This window comes from Leptonychotes weddellii, chromosome 3 (genome assembly GCF_054177405.1).
Source record: "Leptonychotes weddellii isolate Sample4059 chromosome 3, ASM5417740v2, whole genome shotgun sequence".
NCBI classification, from domain to species: domain Eukaryota; kingdom Metazoa; phylum Chordata; class Mammalia; order Carnivora; family Phocidae; genus Leptonychotes; species Leptonychotes weddellii.
The window spans coordinates 63,541,855-63,565,767 of NC_138371.1; the positions used below are offsets into that span (position 1 = coordinate 63,541,855).

The 23,913-nt window shown below is 32.9% G+C and overlaps 1 protein-coding gene across 4 annotated transcripts in view; it reads right to left on the reverse strand.

The window, feature by feature from the left end:
* Nucleotides 1-23,913, reverse strand: part of SLC4A10 (solute carrier family 4 member 10) — a 283,508-nt gene that overhangs the window by 86,365 nt on the left and 173,230 nt on the right. Inside the window, exons 7-10 of one of the 4 annotated variants that reach the window (XM_081814312.1) lie at nucleotides 17,149-17,237; nucleotides 16,095-16,184; nucleotides 11,147-11,304; nucleotides 7,793-7,880 (exon numbers count right to left, since the gene is read on the reverse strand). In XM_081814312.1, coding sequence (XP_081670438.1) covers nucleotides 7,793-7,880; nucleotides 11,147-11,304; nucleotides 16,095-16,184; nucleotides 17,149-17,237 — 425 coding nt within the window. Of the gene's footprint in view, nucleotides 1-7,792; nucleotides 7,881-11,146; nucleotides 11,305-16,094; nucleotides 16,185-17,148; nucleotides 17,241-23,913 lie in introns of all 4 variants that reach the window. The other 3 variants (XM_081814311.1, XM_081814314.1, XM_081814313.1) reach the window with 3 other exon arrangements.

Here is a 23,913-nt window from a genome sequence, read left to right on the forward strand (position 1 = left end):
AGAGAAAGGGAAAGGAGTAAGAAAGGAAGCTCATTAAACTAGAATTAAGGAGCCAAGTTTGGCAGAGGTTATTTATGTGTGGGTAAATCAAACTTTCAGAAAGAAGCCCTTGCTTAAAAATAGAGATAATATTTATAGAATATGTTAAAAATTTTAGCAATATTTATACCCCAGAACATATAAACCAATTAAAAAGGTTTATTTTGTTTTAATTTTTAAATAATAATAAAGTTATAAATAGTATTCTCTGGGCATATATCATATCTACACAGTGTAGCAAGCAGACTATAATATACCCATTCAGGTGTAACATAAGTCACTTTTAAATGTAAGTTATGATAATCAGTATGTAAGTTAAACACATTGTCTTTTGTCTGCTGTAGTGACTAAGATAAAGCAAGTCGAGATGGAGTGTCTATGGGCCTGGGTGCCTGAGTGACTATAATGAGCAGAACCCCTGTGCCAACTCATGATAGACAATGAGCATAATAGAAGGAAATCCTCATTGTTTTAAACCACTGAGATTTTAGGTGGTTATTCCTGCAGCATAACCTAATCTCTTCTGACTAACACACAGAGAAACAATATACTTAACATAACAAATGAAGAAAGTAAAAATAAAGATAAACTGGAAAAATTGATCTATACTAAACATCATATAAATATTTCTGGTACTTTTTGTATTTCATGTAATATGAAATGTAACAAATATTTCAGGCTTGGGGCTAGTAAATTATTCTTTATGCTGAGCTATGTATTACAATGGCCACATATTCCAAAATTTCCAGGGAAATTGTCCTTTCAAATGTTTTATTCTACTTTTAGACCATTTGTTTTAGTTTCTGCTTTGATACTCAATCTAAACTGCTGAAGAAGAGATAATGATTATTTTCAAAGGCTTTTTGTTTACTTTCCAGCCAAGAACTTTTCACAAAAGATTACTGGTGTGATAAATATACAGTCTTTGCTTAGGATAAATTGAAGACACCAAAGATATATTAATGGTTTAGTTGTATTTGGGAAAGATATATTTTTTTAAATTTTTTTTTAAAGAGTTTATTTATTTATTCATGAGAGACAGAGAGAGGGAGAGAGAGGCAGAGGGAGAAGCAGGCTCCCAAGGAGCAGAGAGCCCAATGCGGGACTCGATCCCAGGACCCTGGGATCATGACCTGAGCCAAAGGCAGATGCTTAACCATCTGAGCCACCCAGGCGCCCTATTTTTTAAAATATTGACAACACTGATTTCCCTGCCACAAGCCACTGAGTTTATAGCCCAGAATATCTATCCTCTTCTAACTAGTTTTATATGGCCATGAGACCTAATCTGAATATTTAAGAATTACAAATGTCTTTAATCCCAACGAGAGTTTAGCTACTTTACTAAACTCTCTTGAAATCTTTCTTGAGTTGATCTTTTAATTTAAAAATTGCTTCAAGAGATCACATGATCCTATACCTGCTTTAGATAAATGAATGTCCAAATTCATCCAGGACAGCTGATTTCCTATTATCTTAAAACTCCTCAGAGGTATAGATACCATAATTTGTTTGATTTTTAAATTAAAACATTCTTTACTATTGATTTCCTATCACCAATTTCCCCAATATCTTAATTACTTTAAACAGCTTCTCTCCCTTCTCATTATGTAGCTAAGCTAACATTCTGATTTCAACATACATTTGGCTTTTAAGAGAAGCCTTCCCTCATCCCCTCTCAAACAAGATTAGACATCTTGTTAATACTCTCCTAACACCTTCTTCTTTTTCTTGATAGTTTTCACTGTAATTATAATTATTTATCATAATTAATTGTTAATTATATAATTAGTTGCTTAATGCTTATTTTCCCTGCTAAAACATGAGCTCTGAACATTCATTTAATATTTATCAAACTACTTGTATGCTAAAGATACAGCAGTGAATAAAACCAACAAAAATCCATCCCTCATGGAGCTTACATTCTAGTGGGAAGGGAGAGATGGAAAATAAACAGTATAGTGAGTATATATTTTGTTGGAGGGTGGTATGTTCTATGTAGAAAAATGAAGCAGGAAAGAGGAATGGGGGTATGATTGGGGGATCCTGTGATTTAAACAGGGTGATTAAGGAAGGCCTCAATGAGACACTTTAGCAAAAAACAAGGTACTGGAAACAAGAGCTCCCCAGGCAGAGGGTAAAGCCAGTGCAAAGATTCTCAGGTGAGAGCAGGCATGTCATATTTGAGAAGTAGCTAGGAGGTCAGATCCAGGGAAGGAGTGAGCTAGAGGGAGAGTAACAGAAGATGAGGTCTGAGAGGAAAGGTCATCCTGTAGGATTTTGTAGATCTTCATAAGAATTTTGACTTTTACTCTGAATGAGATAAGAAGCCATTAGAAGGCCCTGCAGAAGAGTAGCTGTAGCTGTATATTGAGAACAGAATGAAATAGGCAATGGCAGAGAGAACAAGCAGGAATCTATTGCAATAATAGAATAATAATGGTGGCACAGAACAGGTGATATGGGTAAGAACAAGGTGATAACAGTTCAGAAAGTCAGAAGTAGTAGAATTCCAGATATATTTTGAAAGTAGAGCCAGGAAGATTTATTGACAGACCAGATTTGAGTGTGAAAGATATAGAGGAGTCAAGGAGGACTTCATAAGGCCAGTGACCATGGCTTTAATTTAAAAAAAAAATTTTCTAAAGATTTTATTTATTCATTTGAGAGGGGAAGAGAGAGAGAGAAAGAGAGAGAGAGAGCACAAGCCAGGGGGAGGGGCAGAGGGAGAGGGAGAAGTGCACTGAGCAGGGAGCCTGACACAGGGCTCGATCCCAGGACCCTGGGATCATGACTGAGCTGAAGGCAGACGCTTAACTGACTGAGCCACCCAGGCACACCCATGGTTTTAACTTCTATCACACAACTAAAAACTGTCCTTCCTTCCTTCCTTCCTTCCTTTCCTTCCTTCCTTCCTTCCTTCCTCCTTCTTTTCCTCCCTCCCTGCCTCTCTTCCTCCCTTCCTTTCTCTTCTTTTTAAAAGATAGGAGATTCTAGATCATCTTTGTAAGGTGATAGAAATGATAGAGTAGGAAGAAACTGATAATGTAGGAACTGGAGTGGATAATTAAGGAGCAAATTTCCCATCGATGCAGTGGGTGGGAAGAAGGAAGGATCCAGAAATGGAGACTGATAAAAAAGCAGCAATGAATTAGGAGGAACCTCAGTAAATGTGTTTGTTTCCTTCAAGCCTGCTTTTACTACTTTTGGACCTTTGTTCTTCCATATATTTCATAGAATAAACTTACCAAGCTCCTCAATAAATCCCAATGGGATTTTAAGTGGAATTGCACTGATGTCTCTCTCATCATCATTGCTTGCTTAAATTGTTACAATGCCTCTTAAGTGGCTCTCTGCTTTTTCCCTTGCTCCTCCACAAGCCAACTGATGCTTTTAATATGTGAGATAGATCATGTCATTTCTCTACTCAAAACCTTCCATTTGCTTCCCAACTCAAAGTCCTTAATGACCTACAAATACTCTACAAAGACTGGCCCATTGCCTCTTTGACCTCATTGCCTACTGCCCTCTCCCTTTCCCAAACCTCCTGCCCAGCCAGGTTCTCCTCTTTGCTATTCCCCAGATATTCCTAGCATGCTCCTGTCTCAAAGCATTTTCCCTTGTTTATCTTTTTGCTTGGGAAGCTCTTCCCTCAGATATCTGAATAGCTTGCTCCCTCTCCTCTTTTGTTCTTGATTTTAACTTGAAACTCTCCCCATCCCACCCCTATCTCCCTTCCCTGCTTTGGGGGTTTCCTCCATAGCACTTATCACCACATATCATATATTTTACCTATTTATGTGTTAGCTCATCTTTCCAATAGACTATTAGCTCAATGAAAAAAAAGGCTTTTGTCTATTTTGTTCACTGTTATATCCCCAGCAACTGCAAAAGTGCCTGATAAATAGTTTACATTCAATAAATACTTATTAAATGAATTAAATAAAGAACAAAGTGAAGGAGGAATTTGTCATACTAGAGACCAAGACTCATTATAGTAAAGACACTATAATTAAAATAGTTATGGCACAGAGACGGGTGGTTTTGTTGTTGTTGTTGTTGTTTTTGAAAAGCACTCATTGCTAACCATTGAATAAATGATGGACTAACCAATAAATGGTGTTAAGCCAAGTTACTATATAAAAATGAAGTTGGGTCTTTACTCACCTCCCATATAAAAAGCAATTCTAGGTATATTAAAAACTTATATATGAGAGAGAAAGTATAAAACTCATGAACATAAAATAAAAGAATATATTTATGACCTTGGGGTAAGCAATAGTACACATTTTAAAGTTTTAGTTTCAAAACAAAGCACAAAATTAATTTTAGTTATTCTTCATGAAAAAAAAAAGATGTTCAAAAATGTGAAATGTCAATAGAAGATCAAGTGACATGAGTGCTGAACACGGAATAGTATATTCTATAAATAGTGACCTTACTGAAAGCAGTTTTCGTAGAGTGGTAGTGACAAAAATCAGACTGTAATATCTTGAGACAAATGAAGCTAAAATAACCAGGTCCAGGAAGATGCTACTCCTTTTCAAAGCTTTTGAAATTCAGATTCAATCAACAGTTCTTCAATGGTAGATGCTATGTGAAGCAGTAAGGGATTTCCTTTTAAGGATGGGGAAAACCTGGACATTTATTTGATATGTATTTAAGTAGCTACTATATTTGGGCCTGTTTGCTGATTAAAGAGAAAGAGTCAGTGTTGACTTAAAATCTGGGTAATAGAATTCTTGGCTCAAAAATCCAGAACAAGAAGAAGAAAAACAATGCCACTCTTAGTAATTTTTTGTTTTTGTTTTTCCTTTTGTTTTCATAAAACTGTCATTTATGTTAATATATACTGATTTTATTATTTTTAAATGAATTTCATAAACACAGATTTTTTAAATTCTCAGGTTTAAGTTCTATTATGATAAATATCAGCATACTATTTATATAAACAAAAGCTCTTTGGTGTGCTTAATAATGTTTAAGAATGTTAAGGGATTAATACATTGGTAGGAGTGCCAATAAGCAAAATCATATGATTTATTGCTAGTAATGCTCAACAGAAAGGAAGAAATAGCTTACTGAATTGATTCAATGTCAGGTATTGCTAAGATGACTAGCAAATTCAGTCATTAACTCATTAAAAAAAAAAAAAAAAAGATTAAACCCTGACTGAAGACCAGACACTATGCTAAGTCTAAAGATACAAAAGAAAAGACAGACTGACTACCTACAAGAAATTTCCAGTATGGAGAGAAGAACCAACAGAGCTCAGTCAACAAATATTTATTTGAGCACCTGACAAAATCAGGGCACAAAAATGAATGGTAAGTGGTAACTGCTGTCATGGAATTTACAGTTTGATACCATAATCTGATTCACCAGTTTCTTAACTAAACTATGAATCAACATATTAAATTTTATTCTTAATGAGTATAAGTATTCATTGCCTTCAACGCAATTAGATAAGCAGAACAACCTCTTTACCTGGGTTTTGAACAATAAAAAAAGTTCTTTCTCTTTTAAAAGTATTTAAACATTGTTTTGGTATTCAATGGATCTACTATTATAATCAAGTGCTCTGATTTTCTGGAGTAACTTTCTGGCTGTTTCTGCTTCTCTATCCCACTGCTCACAGAGAGTTACAAATCGCCCTAAAACTAAGCTCTAAACTTTCAAGTCAAAGGGATTTATGTTTGAGCCCACATTTAGGTGGCTAATGCTTGCTCTCAAATTGTTCTCTCGTTCTAAATCTATAATTTAAAAAACGTGGATGCTTCCCTGTTGTTCCATGGCCACTTGATTAGTCAAAAAGACTTTGGAACTGACATCTTTCTGTTGAGAAAACCTTGACTCCTAATTGGGGAAGAGAAGAATTAGGAAGAGAGATACCTTAAGTATGTATGAACCTCCCATGACACAACATGCTCCTCTCACCATATAATATATCCCATGCCCCAGAAATATCTTATGTTCTAATGTGGTAGATATAGAAACATAATATAACATGAAATATATGTGCATAAAAGTGACAGTACTTAAATTGTGGACTGCAAATCACAGTGTCATATATTTTGCAATACTGTAAAAACTGCAAAATATTAATTAATATGGAAACACTGAAAGCAAAGATACCATGAGTGTCTTCTCAAGAGAGTTCCACTAGAGCAGGTTTGTGGTCCTCGTGAAGCCCTTTTCCAACTCCCCTGTCCTGTTCCAGATTTCCTCAATAATGTGATACTCACTGCAGTGAACTGAGTAGTGTCCTCTCAAAACATGTCCACCTGAACCTCAGAATGTGACCTTATTTGGAATAAGGGTCTTTGCAAATGTAATGAAGGTAAAGATCTCAAGATAAAACCATCCTAGATTAGGGTTGGCCCGAAGTCCAATCCTTCTAAGAGACAGAAAGGGAGAAGACACACAGAGGAAAAGGAGAAGAAGGCCATGTAAAGATGGAGGCAGAGATTGGAATTTTGCCACCACAAGTCAAGAAATGCCAGGAGCCACCAGAAGCTAGAAAGACAAGGAAACATTCTCCCCTAGAGCCTTCAGAGAGAATGCGGCCCCCCTGCTGACACCCTGATTTCACACTTCTGGCCCCCCAAAATGTGAGAAAATAAATTATTCTTGTTTTAATCACCCACTTTCTGGTAAATTTTTATGGCAGCCATAGGAAACGAATACACTCATTAAGTTGATTCTTTCTCAAATTGATAAAAAAATGTGTTTTTCTTTTAGCTTTTGGTTTCCTATGTGTAAATATCAATAACGGATCCATACAAAACCTTAAAACATAATTTGGACAGATATAATAGAATTTATATCAAACTCCAAACCAAGTTCAAATTTTCAGGTTTCATAAACCTAGGAAAAGTTATATACAATACTAATTCGCTCTTTTTACAGATTTTCAAGTATCCAAAGCCATGTATTTCAATTAATACATTAAATTATTTAGATGAGATTCTAAAAAATGCATAATCTGTTGTTATTTACTACTGAATTTTGAATGTATGACCCTTCCATGATCTTTTGTATCTGCTCTTCCTTAACAATAAAAACAATAGATTTCCATACGGTGTTGGGGAATACAAGAAACCAGTTATATGTTAGTACTTATTTCTTATTTTTATGATTGTACATTTTTGAGACATACACCTCTTTGAGAAGCTGATAAAAGCTTTTTCCAGTCCAAAAAAATTACATACAAATTTTTACATAGAAAAATTTGTGTGCTGTATCAAAGAGATCACAGACCCCTTGAAATTCATCAAAACCATTAGCTCCTCTAAAGGTTCAAAGACTCTCAGGTTAAGAACATTCAGGCAACTGTAAAGAGAGTTGATAGATGTTGCATAGCTTTTGGTGTCATATATACTATTCAGATAAACTACCAATGTTTTTTCAAGTCCTAAAATTATTTTGCCCAAAACAAGATTTGTAATGATATTAACAATGGGGCTCACTTTAGCAGCACATATGCTATAGGGGAATATTAATAAATACATTCAAAGTGTCACTAAATAATTTTCTTTAGAATATGAGGTTTTAAAGCATTATATCCATGTGTGTGAATTTATTACCCCTTTCAAACAAATATTTCCAAAGGAAATTTTATAGTGGGAGCATAGAAGAAGGGGGATTCAATACAGAGAAATCTGATTCACAACAAATAGTCATGAATACAGTAACTCCAAAAGTTAAGTGTACCTAGTAAGGGAAAATGTTCCCAATGAACTTGAATAAATACCTCATCTGTCATTAGGGTTGCAATTGATCTGCCAATCTCATGGTACTGTTGACCCTTTCCCAGGGGTCCCAGAAGAATGAACAAAAATCTGTAATTAAGAAGAAGAAAAGAAAAACAAAAAGTTTCATGGTAGAAATATAAAAAATAACTTTAGTAGTTACAGAATCACTCAGCTCAAAGGAATTATTTAAGATGAGGACTTCAATGTAAAATACTTACATATTTTTTCACAGTTTATTACTATTTTAAAGCATTTTATAATGATTGACTTTTATACTTAAGATCTTTGAGCAATGGGAATCCATGGTTATTTTGATCTCAGTGTTTTCCCATTTAATTACTTGTAGATCCTACATGGTAGTTAGTGAGAATTTTAAGGATTCTATAATCCTTAGAGGAGGAAGGTAAGAAAAGTAAAATATGATTAAACTTTTCTGAATTATAAGGAAGAACTCACTACTATGCAAATTACAGAATGAGGTAAAGAGGAAAAAAAGTAATATAGTATTATAAACAAAGAAAGAACATATGGTCAAAACAGTGGGTATATGTTAAATTTACATTAAATAAAAAATTATTGTCAGGAATCAAATATCAGTTAGGAAGAAAAAAATAGGGAGTTAATGATTTATTAATTCCGATTTTGGAGGAATAAAAATACTGACTGCATTGTGGTATTCCATCTAAATCAGACTGAAAGCCTAGCAAAGTCATCAGCACAACTGGAGCTTTTGAAGAAATCAGTACATGCTCTAATTTTGGAGGACCGGTAATTGTCTTATCTCTGAAAAGGTCGATGCTAGAGTGAAATTGTGACAATTTTAAAATGCCATATATTCTGCAATATAATTCAATGGTATTCATTTGTTAAATGGTTTATGCTCTTAAATGTGAAGACTAATAGCTTTATAAGCTGTAAGTAAACAGATACTATAACCTTACCCTTCATTTAGTTACAAACTTTAGTGATTATGCATGTTTTTACGTAAAGCATATATTATAGTCTTAGAGAGTCTGACATTAATTTTTTGTGTCAGCTGTACTTGAATCCAAGTCAATTTCTACTACACAGAAATGTCCACTATAAATTTAAAACAGAAATAGCTTAATGTGGTGGCAGGTGCTTTATCAACTATAATACTTTCAAGAAATTTTGTAACCTATGTACATCTTGCCATTTTTCAGGCTTCTACTCCATGAGCTATTTATAAAGTCCTAAAAATTTATTTTCTGACATTTTTACTATGTGTTGCTATTATATTCATGGTGTGCCCTTTTGTCCTCCTAAGAGAGAATAATTAGGAACCTCGAACAGCTTTCTTTATTCTTTTTGTCTAACTAATCTTCTTCCATTTTTCACCTTTCCAAACTAAATAGTCTAGTCTTTTTAATCTCTCCTTATACAGTGGCTCTCCTGTGCCCCTAATTTCTCTTCCATTGTTCTCTACACATATTTTGCTATGTCAGTATGAAATGAGGTCACCTAAACCTTGACATTTTTCAAAGTGAGGGTATATAACCCCATTAAGGCTTTTCTCTACTCCTGGGAATTTTTCTTTTCTTTCTTTTGAAATACGGGAACTATCCTTGTCATAAAGAGCCATCATTGAAGCAGAATTTCATCAGACACCTTCCTAAATGGTGGAATGGGAATGCGCTGCTTGGTAGACTGAAAAGGAATTTTAAACTACTAAAATAATACCTCTACAATTAGTAAGTTTGACATCTTAAGTCTGAAGTCCAAATTCCCAGAAACTCTGAATAGGTTACAAGTTGTATACAGAAAAATGCAGTCTAATCATACTCAGATATCATTTTAATGTGCTCAGGTCATCGTCCCTCTTTTTAATAAAAGTTGGCATGTATCAGAACTCTCAGTAGCACTCCAACAGGATGAACAGACACTTCTTTCTATAACCTGAGTGGTAACCAGGTTCCTGCTTCAAATCTGTTCCTGTCAGATTCAGGGATAGGTACTTTTGGGGGGTGGGGAGGGCAGAGGCTGGGAGAGAATCTTAAGCAGATTCCACGCTCAGTGCGGAGCCTGACATCCAGGTTCAGTCTCACAATCCTGAGATCATGACATGAGCAGAAATCAAAAGTTGATCGCTTAAGCAACTAAGCTACCCATGTGCAGCCAAGAATAGGTACTTGAACACCAAATCCCATATTAGTCAGCAGAGGTCTTACGAAATGAGGCCTCTCCTGGGTAACTGTTCCATATTTTTGGAATATCTTATCCATAATCAAAGCACAGAGTGATATAATCTGCTGTGTTTTTAGTTAAGGCCGAAGGTCCACAGAGGAAACTTACTTTACAAACCCAGTACCATAGCACCTGAACTTTTCATCATTTTAAATTGGCTGAGGCATCCAGTGTTTGGAAGAGGAGGCATACTAATAGCATCTGAAACAGGTATAGCATCAATCAGAGGTCACCCATCATGGAGGAAATGGAGCCCTCCCTAAGTATGTTTTGCTATGGAATACGAATGGAGTGAAAGGCTATCTGTATATAGAAATCCCATTTGATAGAAAAAGGAAGAAAGCAAGGTCCCCTGGATGAACTGCTAGGAACCTAACACGCTGAAGTCAATAGTCTTCTTTTTCTTCACAGTTTTTCCCTTGGAAATATATTTTATCTATAAAATAGAGATAAGTGATAAACAATGTAATTCAGTTTGTGTTATCCCTCAGTTGTTAGTTTTTATGTATAGTTAAACGAAAAATAAGTTTAGGTAATCAAATTAAATTTGTACTTTTGATTTGAATTCAACCACAGTATGACAATGCTACTACCAGTGATTTTTCAGACTCTGTGTATGGGAAGCATGCTGCGCCTGAGATGGAAATACATGGTACATTAGATAGACATCTCCTAAGGATGGTACTTACATGTACTCAGAAGGCCTACTCAGTCAAGCATAAGCTAAGCCTTCGAAACCTTGACCTTTTTGAGTCTGACCACCCTCATCTGCTGGATCCTCTTTTTAGCCCATAGTCTAATGCAATCTTTGAGGCAAGCCTAACACTTTATCCTTTTTACCAACATTATAAGAAAGGATTTATATGGCGATATAGACCAGGGTATTCAGAGTTGAGGAGCAAGCCTGAAAGAAAACATTGGAGTTTGAGATGAGGGAGGAAAGGACAGAATAATTTTTAAAATACTTTTTCTCCTCTTCCACAAACAAGAAGAAACAATTTTGTGAATGACACATTAGTTCCTAGAAAAAACTTTCAGAGGAAATTATATTTACTTCTTGGTTTTTTTTTTTGGTTTTGCTTTTGGGGGGAGGGGTTACCCAAAAAATGGTTTAAGAAAAATGCAAAAGACGCTCTGATAATTTTTACCTGGTTGGAATTGGGACTTCAGCCAGTCCTTGAAGCAGCACAGCAGGAGACAACCTGACAAACGCAACTACAGTCCGATCCAAGAACTCCAACTCCCCGACTAGGATGTTTGAAGCCTCAGCACCTGGAGGAATCTTTTTCATAAAATGCAGATCAACCTGAGAGCATCACAAAGTAAAATAAGATAAATCAAAATTTGCTAAATCATATCCTAGCACAGTGCTTCACACATGGTAATCCATCAATAAATGTAGGTAAAATAAATATAGCTTATATAAATATAATGTACATAAAGTTTTAAGATAGTTAACCATCTCATTTGCCCTTTAAAAATAGTAACTATTTTTTACTTGTATATTTTTCTATGTTCTCATAAATAAAGTGAATACTCTAGTTTCTCTATTTCGTGTCTTTAAAAGACGCTTCTTTGGCATCAGCAATCTTGAAATTTTCAGGGAGAAAAACTTATGTGCTCAAGTAAATGAATATACTTTAATCATAATTTAATTAGTATTCCCCAATAAATTTAGATATTTTATACTACGTTATCTTAATTTTGTGCACATTTCAATTAATACTCAAAATATGCCTATTTCAAAAAAATGTAACCATGTTTCTCCTTACAGTATGAATTATGACTTTAGTCTTCATCTTTCTTCTAGTTTTTCTATATCCTTCACATTCTATACTTGGCCTGATCATTCTTCAATTTTAATTTCTCATCAGAAATTAGAATTTAGATATAGCAGAGTAAAGAAAACAATAAAAGTATTAACATTTGAAGTTGCTGAAGAGCCATAGTTAAATTTCTGATATGAGATGTCTGTGATGGAAATGAACGCACACAAAACAAAAGCGATCATTAACAAGAAGAAATGCTGAAAAGGTGAATTCTGGAAAATGACTGTAAAACATTCTTAAGAGTAAATATCAATTTTTATGCACAAGGCCTCAGTAAAAACCAAATAGTGACTCTATGGTCAATTTCACAAGGCTTATTTCTTGTTTCTAATTCATTTGAGTTGCTTTTTATGGGTATCTGTAGGGAGAATAAGAGTTTATCTGCTGTGGTAATTGGTTTTATGCTCTCATGTTAATGAAATGGGGGCCAAAGGTCAAAGTCGGGATAGCCAAGGGAAAGCAAAAAGAGCTCTGGTAAATATAGGTGAGGTTAAGAAGATTTTTTTCTTTTGCAAATTTAATGATTTGAGATTTTTTTCCAAGAAGTTTAAAATGAAAAAAATTACAATTTTTAGAATGAGTACCTTAGGAAGTCCATAGCCAGACTGTAGTGACTACGTTAAATATGTTACTTTTGGAAATCAAGACCTCAACATAGCTAGTTAGAAGGTTTATAACTACCTAATTTTTCTGTAAGATAAGGGTGCCATAAAATATAAATCCTATTATATGAAGTACACATTTAGCACAAGGATTAAACATAAAAATAATCTGCAGTACTCCACTAAAAACATTAAATAGAACCAAGGTTTTATTTTAAAGAAAAAAAATGATTTAACAAAACAAAACTGCCTATAAAATTTATGACAAATATTATAAATTCTAAAGTTTTTATTCTACAAAAATACTTCCAAATATAAATTTGTAAACTCATAAAACATATACATTGGGATATTACATGGTAAATATTTTCCTTTTATGGAATCTAACTTTTTAATTTATAGATACAAAGTATTTATTTACCTTAATAATAGAAGGTTAAATTTCATGGGAATTATTATCATATTTTCATTTTTATTTTTGTAGCTAGAAGAAATGCACACATTGAAAATGCTTTAAATTAGTAATGTTTTACAATTTTACAATAACGCATAAATTTTTAAGAAGAGAATAAAAGATTACCTATATACTATTAATCCTGTGAGAAAAGCATAATATATCTTCATAAGTCTTTTAGGGCCTTTTTCCCCCCAATGGAAATAACAATTATACAATATTAATACACTGGAACAAAATTTAAAGTGAGAAAACAACTTTTTAAGAAAATTTATAATTGATAAATATGAATTATATTGGTAATACCTGTCATAACTTTACTGAGAAATTTAAATTCTACCCAAAAAACTCTCTATAAACTCATTTACTGCTTGACAAATGCTGTAGCCTCAACTATTGACGTCTGTGCCTCAGTCTGGTGGCAGTCATACAAATAAATGCTTTAAGAGGCCATTTAATTAAATCAAGGAATACATAGTGTGCTAAAATAGCCTAATTTTACAAAAGTAAATATATGATCCTAGCATTTGAATTTTTTTGCATTACATAATACCTAATATATCATCGATTTATATCTGTTATTTAGAAAAAGCATAATTTCATGTTTAGCAAATTTGTCTTTTGATTTAAAATGTAATAATTTATAGTTAAATAATATCTATATGGAATAGCCATTATATTATACTCATTACATTATATAATTCTTGGAGTAGTCATATATTTGGGAGTAATAGATCATATAATACATTATCTAATTATATTATTATATTATACAATTATATGTTATATTGTTCTTGCATTAGCCCTGTATTTTTGTATTTGTGCTAATATATTATTCAGAAGAACCCTGACAATCTAACTACCTTTTAATATAACAAAAGATCATATTTAAGAACCACAATTTAACCTTTTATAAAATTACAAATGCCTAAAACTGCTCTGAAGAACTAGGCTAAATTATACCTCTAAGACAATCTTTATGTGGACTCGAGCAGTTGGAATGAACATAAAGAAACCAGAATTTTCTGGTTCTCTGAAGAAGAACTTGAAGAAATCAAGGTATATACTCTTATGAATATGGATTCACACTCATGCTTCTGGGCTCTCTAGACCTTTAAGCTAAGAAGAGAAAGCTTTATTCTGGGCATTTGGTACTTAAGCTGCAGGTGAGAAACAGATATATCTCTAGGGAACAAGGCTAGACAGAAGATCATGGCAGAACAAGAAGTGTCTGGACAAGCCACATGCTGAGATGTGAAGGAAACAGTGATGGGACTTAGGGAGAAAGTTTAAGTCCTAAGCCCATTATAGAAAGTACAAGAAAATTAATAGGGATTCTCTGGGGAGATGTGTTGTGACACTAACCAGCCAGTGACCTTGAGCAGCTCTCTTACTCTCTCTGGAATTCAGCTTTCTCACTTTCTAAATGAGAAGATTTCTAAGGTTTCCTATAGTTCAAGGATTTAAAAATCCACTCATTGTAATATGTTTCACATACTAAAGATAGATGCAGAAGAAAGTTCCTTCTACATAGAAAATAACGTGAAGTCTTCTTTGGGTCATTTGAAATAAGAGAAACACCACCAACATCTGGGAAATACTAAAATAGCCATCTTCTACATGGCAGTTTAAAAAACAAAAAGATATAGTGTTTTGACACCTCTGCTTTTTAAAAGCATTATGGGAAGCAAAAACCTGACAACTCAGATTATATTCAAAAACATTCCTCAAATTAATAGATTTGATGAGCTTATCCATTGGAAGGGTTAAAAATATGTAGATTGAAGGTACCTAGGATACAGTATTGAGTCACATGAAATGAATAAAGACTTTTTTTCCTCCCTTAACATCTCAAAATTCTACTCGGGTTTGGAATCTACATATTAAAGCTTAAATATTAACATAGCCAAAGTAACCTGGAGACTAGCTGAGCTTTCATAAATTCACTACCAAACTGAAATCATCAGAGCTAAAATCCCTTAACTTGTGTATCTGTAAAATCTGGCACTAAATTTGTCTCCATAATGATGGATCGCATTTGTTCTTTTCAAACCCCATTGCCCTGCCCTCCCAGGTTTTAAGGTAAGAAGTATTACTTGGAAAAAAAGTTCCAGAACTAAAGGCTTAAATTACATTAAATCTCATAGGATTCATTCAACAAATACATCCCAAGCACCATTCAAGGCACTAGACATCCAGGGGAGACCAACATATATTAAATTCTGGTCTAGTATTTATTTTTGATATATTTCCCCTAATATTAGCAACAACAGTGACAATAATAATAACTACTTTTTATTGAATATCTGCTATATACTCAGGACTCTGCCAGGCTCTCTCTATATATTACCTAATTTAATCTTTACAACAAAATTGGAAATAGGTAATATTGTTCTTATTTTGCGTATGAGAAAGCTGAGGTTCAGAGAACTTCTCCAAGATCAGATAGCTTATAAATGCTAGAGTTAGGATTCAAGATCTGATGTTCTTTCTCAAAAGCCATGTTCTTTCCAATGTGTCATGATATGGACAAGAGACTGGGGAATAGAGATGGTGGGCACTGAGTAGAGGGCTATAGAAATTTCACTTGCCTGTTAAAAGATGAAATGGACCAGTGATTGGAAATGCCATAAGGAAGACAAGGATTAAAGGAAAGATACATATTTTTCTCTCTTCCGTAGTTCTAATTGTTTGGGGGGACCTGAAGATAAGACTACTCTCCCCAATTGACAGTATTCATTTTCTTTCAGATGTAATAAAGCATTTGTGAAGGCTATAAAGGTAGGTCAGAGAACTAAAAGAAAAATGATATGGAGATATAAAATTCAGTGTCAAGGGGTTATATCCTTTAAAAAAGTTAAAAGGTAGTTTATTTCAAAGGATGTGATGCATTATCATTGTTTTTGAGAGTGTTAAATGTGCCCTTGTTATACTGTTAGTGCCTGCATAAATAAGTTAGCAACTTTTTATGTCATTGTTTTTAAGATATTGTTTCAAATGAAGAATTTCAGAAATTAAATGTATGGCAGCTTGCAACAATTTTATTCCAACTTGCAGATGAATGAAGATGTAATGCTTTAAAAAGATATGTTTTTTTGGAGCGGCAAATGGAATAATACATCTGAACCGGCTTAATATTTGAATCACATGCCTCCATATGGTGAAATGAGCTTTGAACCACTGTAGAAAGACAGCCCAAGTATGCCCTCACCTCTCTCTCTTGCTGGTGTGGAGGTCCTTTTTCATGCCTTTGTTTCATCCCACAGGGACTAGTATGCCCCTTTTGTTGGCCTCCCAGTCCCTGCACGCATAATTAACAGACTTAAGCTGGTACACCGTGCTCCCACGGAGACTCCACCAGGCACCAGAGGGATAACATGCACATGACTAGACCTAGACCATTTAGGCACTGGCAGAGGCATTCTGAAACAGCAACAAGGAGCTGATCGCCATTAATCTTCAGAAGCTCGATGCAGGCAACTTCTACTCTGCCTCCCATTCCCACCTCCTCCCACTGTTACAGTCATTGCCAGTGCTAAGTGCTTTCAGGGGGGAAAAATCACTCTTGGTTACTACTGTTTCAGCCACTCAGATAAAGAGAATTGTTGACCCTCTTTATCGTTCATCAATATGGAAACTCCTCTTTCCTGGTCAAGTGTTAGTTTGCTATAGCCTACAAGAGCACATATACACTGTCAGGAATTTGCTAACCAAAGTCACATGTATTCTATTTTCTTAGAACATGTTCAAGTAAATGATCTCATTTGAATTGTCTCTATTTAGATGTATCCCTCAACAGAATCAGTTGTTATTAAATTTTTTTCAAAACTCTGTTCAGTCTTATCAGGTCTAGTGTTTCCTTACACTAAGGCCTTCCTCAATTACAATTAAGTTTATATCATATGGTTTGTTTTTCCACAGATAGAAGAAAAATGATTTTGGAAAAAAAAAACTAGCAATCGTTTTAAACAATAAACTTCTGTTAAATTTTCTGTGAAGTCCAGCTATCCTGTTTTTCTGGAAGAGATACATTATACCAAGTGGCTGAAACCTGAAGACTATACATAAATCTTACACATTTGGTTTTGTGAATAAGTAAAATGTTACATGTGAACTTAAATGCGAACATCATCTATAACAGTATCAAGCTTTGGCTAAGAAACAAAAAAAAGTGCATGCAAAAAGTTGTGTCAACACCTCTTAAAATGGGTAGTAATTTCTAGTAATAACTCAGTGGCTTACTTAAATGAGAGAGAAAAGCTTACCTTGCTAAAGTCAACAGTGCTGTTTTCTCTGCTCACATCATTTTTATTTTCAACACAGGCTGGAGCAGACTGAGGAGAAACAACCTGACCTGCTAAAAGAAATTGTTATTACAGAATACAAACAATTACTTACATAATTCTAGACAGATTGAGTGAAATATGAATTAATCTAGGCTAACATAGTTTTCTTAATGAGTTTATGAGGTAAGCATGAAGGGTCAATATAAATAGATCTATATCAATACAAATACTCTTATTTGTCAGTTACAGATAGAAATGGGAGAATTCAGTCAAGGAAAAAAAAGCCAATTCTCAGATTAAAACTCCATAGCTAAGTGGTTATTCTCTATGAAGAAGATCATCTACAAAATATTTAAATCTAATCATGGTTTTGAAACATCATTGATTTCTAAATTTCATCCAAAACTAATGACATATATATGACATGTATATATATATATATGACAAGATAGATATCTATGATTTAAGCTCAACCTGAAGAATTAAAAATGTATTTTTTTAAAAGGGCAAATATTTATCTGAATATTTATTCAGATATATTTGAATACACAGCATATTTATAGCTTCTATTGCATCTGAATAAAACAGACAATGACAAAAAAATGCTTTGACAAAAACTTCTAGAGATTTCTATATGACAGGGGCAGTTAGAAATACCTTTCCCTTACACAGTACAGACCCTGTGAATATGATTTTATCCTTGTTACTCTTCAATTATGTAAGTATACTGATATTGCCCTGCATGAGAAAAGACCAATAAACTTGAATTGCATTAGTTTTCCATTAACACTAACCAGCAACTTAATTACTTTGTAGTCTTTTCCCCATTAGAGGGAAGACTATGATATTAGTTAAATGGACAGTAGAGGTGGGGATGTGACAATGGGTAATTAAATTCCACTATTCACAAAATACGAAACATCTTTTTCAATCACAGCTTATCTGAAATCTGTCCATATTCAGCAATTAAGTGTTAAAATTAACAAGCTCTGCTTACATTCACTTGCATCTTTCTTTTTCCCTAATCTCCCCCCCTCCTCACTTACTACTTTTGCTGTGAAATGAGTAATGGCAACCTAGGTTTGACCATAGTTATGACCATTACTCAGTGACCCCAAGTTACTACTCTTACTCGCCTCAGCCTTAGACAGAAATACTCTCTTGTTTCTCTGCCTGCTTCTTCTCTGTACCCTACCTAAATCCCAATTTTATTCAAAGTTCAGCTTTAGTTTCATCTCTACTTACTAGAATCTGTACTTATCTGACCTTCTCTAAACTATTAGCGTATATACAAATAGAACCTTTTCTTTAAATTCTCTCCTGAAATCCCACTTATTCTTTGTTACCTAGAAATTTCCAAGTATGACTTAAAATACTAATAATTTGTTTTCAAATATTAACTATAATTTTGCTGTTGGAATGATAAAGCCTCTCAGGCAGGGGTCGTTTATTTGTAAGTACAATTTTGTTATGTTTTAAAATTGTTATATTACCAGAAAGTAATGGATTTAAGATTCTTCCAAAACTTCAATATTTCTCTGCTTTCACTACACAAAGTAAAATAATACATTTGGTGAAGATTTAAAAATGAATTTTTATTTTTAATTTTTATTTTTTATTATTATTATGTTCAATTAGCCAGCATATTAAAAATGAATTTTTAAAGCAAATTTACCTCCAACCATGTGCACAAATTCTGATTATATCATATTCCAAGACATACATGAGCTTCAGAGAAATGATAGACGTAAACTGCATCAGTTATTTTCATTCTCCCATTTCTAACCGCCATGTGCGGCTATGACTGTGAACTGTTCATTAGCAGCCATTTCATTTATCATTCTCAAAATAATAACTGTAATTTTAAAAAAACCTTTTACATAATGCATTTGTGCTACTAACAGATGTCTTCAATCACCAGTTTCACATCATTTCTCCATATTTTCATGAATTAGAACATTAGATTTATTTAAACTTAAATTTACTGAATGTTCCGTTAAAATTGAGTGGTGAAATTCAAGGCGTGGAAAAATTAAATAAACATATATTGGCTTTCTTATAATAATTTATTTCATGTGATATAAACCTACATGGAGGGACAATTATTTAATTTGGTCAGCAAATACAAACAAAAAGAGAATCAACCCAATGCAAAATCACCCACTTTGAAGAGATTTAATTGGATAGAAAATATGCCATAACTTAAAATCTGAAGAAATTGGATAGCCTGTGTTTTCATATATATACTTTAAAAGCAGAATATTTTATAAATTACCTTCAGCTCATGTGCTATCTTTAAAACATTGGCACTTGCATTTCCTCTTGTAAATATTAACACTTTGAGATTTATTGTTCTATTCTATTCTTGTTCTAAGATAATGAAAATATTACAAAATATTACCTCATAAAGGTGATAATCAGGAAGAGATTTGAAATCTATCTTTATGAATATTTTAAGTGATATGAATAAGGACCTAGTGGAGAGTACTTAACTAGCAGAAGACATAGGAAGTGATAGGAAATTTCTTGCAAGTTCTAAATTCTAGAGATGTGAATAGAATGTATGCTAATATAAGAGAAAGGCATTCAAACTATCAACCTATGCTATAGAAATATAAGCCACAAATTTGATATGTTTTATATTTCAGAGGTAATAGTTAAATAATAGAGGTAATTATTAGTAATAAATATATTTAATCACATCAGTCCTGCAAAGTTTAAAGAGAACTCCAAATTTTATTTCTTAATATGTACATTAATTTGTTAAAATGAAACAATAGGCATTAAATGTTTGTATCTTCAAGGTAGTTTCTGAAAACTTAGCAGGATGCAGAAAAATACATAGATGCTATTATTTAATATTTAAACTGACAAGTTTGGTTTAGGTTATTTTGAAAAAATAGAAGTCTTTAAGGGGCTTAAAATTGTATGTGTTATATATCTAGTTCTATCTAATATATTAATATATATATATAACTAAATCATGAAGCATAGTCTGTTGGATGATCAAAAATTCCATAAATTAAAATAAATTTTATGACTTAGTCTTTGTCTTTGTAAACTGATCTCTTTAGTTTTTTCCAAAAATTACTGCCTTTCAGAAGGGGATGGGCTTGGATTTCAAAACAACTTTTATTAACTTAAATACTTTTATATAAGAAGAATCAGTAAATACAGATTTTGAAAGGGCATCCCTTATTTTCTCTCTGATGTTTAAAACAATAGTAATTCATGGAATGCCAATTTTCAGGTATAGGATTTTACCTTCAACCAAAAGTGAGAGTATTTTTTCTAATAGAATAACAAAGAATTTGTTAGGATATTTTTCCCTCCAGGAGAAAATGGTATAATGTTAGGATTTAGCATTCACATATATGTGTGGAAGCTTTATGAATGCTAATTTTCATGATGCTCTTTCTAATCATGATGCCACAATGCTTTGGAACTTACATATTTTTATCTATTTCTTTATATTACCTTCATTTTACCCACTGGTCACTAACCGTATTAATATATCCTATAAATAAATGTCATTGCAATGTTTAATCACATCTGTTATTATAATATCTAAATAATTTTGAGGCATGAAGATGACTACCCAGAAAAGAGAGAGAGAAAGAGAGAGACATTTATTAACTCAGCAGCCTAATTATATTTAGAGTAAATTATTCAAAAACAAATGAAAAATGGACACCATTAGTATTAACTGGGAGATGGTCATGACTATTTAAATGTAAACATTAAAGAAACCTAACATCAGCCTACATATGTTTAGTTTTCCAGGCTTTTATAAATTTATTTATTTTTTAAGTGGTCTCTATACCCAATATGGGGTTTGAACTCATGACCCCAAGGACAAGAGTCACACGCTTTACCAACTGAACCAGCCAGGCACCCCTATTTTTCTAGGCTTTTAAACTCAACTAGTTCACCATTTTAAATCCAAAACTCTAATATTTGTCATACATCTTATTAATCAAAGTGCATATTATGTAGTATTCATATTAGCAACTGCTTGAATTAATTTTCCTTTAAGTCATGAATTCATTTTTTCCTCTGGACTTCCATGAGGGAGCATATACCAGTCAGATAAAAAAGTTATTATAGACCACGTATTTTTCCAAAGCAAATTATAAAATATGTGGGGCAAGCATAGGAGAAAACTGAGAGTAATTTAAGTAACTGCTAATTAGAAAATGAAAGCTCTGCCATTCTACTTGTTACTTCATAAATTTTTCATTAAGTCCATTATGAGACTGGCATAGTCATTTTCCTCTTCAAAAAGTTGTGGGGAGGGAACATGAAATTATGTCAAAAGTACTATTTGTTTTATTTTAAGTAATGTCAGTATCATTAAAGCATCTCATTATGGAAACACAACTGTAAAATATGTTCTCAAAATATCTGTAAAGTATCATATTAACTCATTTAAGCCCTTACCTATAGTTTTCTTCTTCTTTAAATAAATTATGTACATAAGTAGTGTATAAAACAGCAGCTTTTTAACTTCTATTTGGCCAAATTCAAATCAATAGGAGAATAACATATCACTTAAGAATAGCATTATTTGCTACTGCTTAATCTGCTGAAACTCATGTGTATTGAAGGAAACTGGGATGAAGACATAAAGGTACATTACTATTAACCTTGAGACCAAGCTGATTTACACTACCTCAGAAACCTTCAACGCATTTAGAGTACCCAAAGGGTAGGAGATGAGGGAGGTACAGAGATGAGATGAGCCTGTTAGAGACAGACACAAGACAGAGCAAAATAAAGAAATATAAAGATGAATGACAAAGTACATACATGTGTAACAATACATTTATTCATGGGAATAGAAAACATGAAGAAAGAAAGGCTAAATATTTAGAAAATGTTGATTAGGTGAGCTACATTTCAAAAACATAAAAAGTATGTACATAATTAAACTTGGAGAAAAATTAGTATGCCTGACAATAATTAATGTAATATAAGAAATAATAAATTTAAACACTATTAGACCTCTTTTTGCTGTTAATATCTAGTCTTGATATTCCAAAACTTAGTAACAACAATATAGCCTCTGAACAGAACTGTCAGTTTTGTTAACAAGCCACCTCGATTTTTTTTGGAGCAATGGAAAATACCTTTATTGAATAACAATGTTTACTTCTGACATCTATGTGAATCTTTTAACATGTTTTCTTTCAAGTAATTCTTGAAATTAGAAATTCAAAAAATTCAAGACTTATAATTCTAGGTTTTTTTTCTTCCAAGGTAAAACATTATGTGGAATAATTTTTAAACTCTTTGTTATCTTACTTATGAGACCAGAATATTTAAAAAACATGAAAGCATATAAATATCTCAACACATAAAAACATTATACATCTGAAAATAAAAAGTACAGCATTTGTAAAAGTAGTGATTATAAGGCAATAAAACTGATTTCCAAAAGCCATAAATAAAAATCATTCACAATACACATGTGTACATTATTTTAAGGGCTGGGATCTACGCAGGCCTACAGAATCAACTCATACTCAATCCTTCCAAATCTAAATGTTCCCCAGTAACCTATGGTTTTGAAAGTAAGTTAGAGACCTTCTGCTCTGTAACTCCTTTTGTGATCCTAAATAAAAGATGCAACTGGAAAATATTCATAACAGGAGGGAGAAAAGATGTGAAGGAAAAGAAATAGAGTTAGAATTATTAGTGGAATACAGTGGAATGAGTATAACCTACACCTGAGCAAACACATGAGTGTTAAATTATTTTTAAAACATACAAGTATTATCAGTAGGTTAATAATATTTTATATTAGATTTGCAATCCAATGTCTCGAAACATAATCGAATGCATGACCTAAATGATAAATACCAAATATTGATATATTTACTTTTCAGATCATTTAAACACAAGTGTTATTTTTATTTTTAGAAAGTCCTTCTAGTTTCAAGGAATTACTGACTATTCTTGATATATTTATTCTAAGTACTTTCTACCCATATCTTTTTCAGAGTTTTAATGTTAAAGAAGATATTATTTTTCTATTATTTTTTTGCTGTTGTTTTGCCAAATGTAACTGTCACTTTTTATTGAAACATCAGAATCAGACATTTAATTCTCACAGTTTTGATGCTTAATGAAAAGTGAAAGTTAAACACAGCATGGCGGCATTCAAATGCACGGTGAATCCATAGCATCCTGCAATTTAGCCCTTAAGAGAATGTGCAAAACACCAAGAAAAAGAATTATACAAAAAAGTAAAGCTAACGTATTTAGAGGTGAGACTGACAAATTATCACAAATCACTAAAAAAGTTATGAACAAAATAGTGCAGACTTGGGGAGGAAAGGAGCAAGGAAATCACTATCTCGCATATCAAATCTATAAAATGGGGAAGATCCACATTTGAGACTCAGATTGAAATATCTGAATTTAATTAACTCTTGGAATTACTACCAAGGTAGTAATGCTTAAGGAAAAGTCAATTAAGGAAGTAGAAACCTTATTCTCTTTTTTAGACTTCTTTATATAAATATCAGTTCATTTTTGAGGGAATTTCCTCAAAATTGCCTCAAAAGTGAAAGTATATTAAAAACAAGAGGGGGCTTATTTCTATCCCTATGCTGGGGAAGGAAAATATTTTCTGTTTTCAAGTTTCTAGAAAATCTTCATTCCATTTAATTCCTATTCTATAATCTTAAAAGAAAAAAGTCAATCTTTTTGTATGAAATACTCTGCTGAAGAATTTTTTTT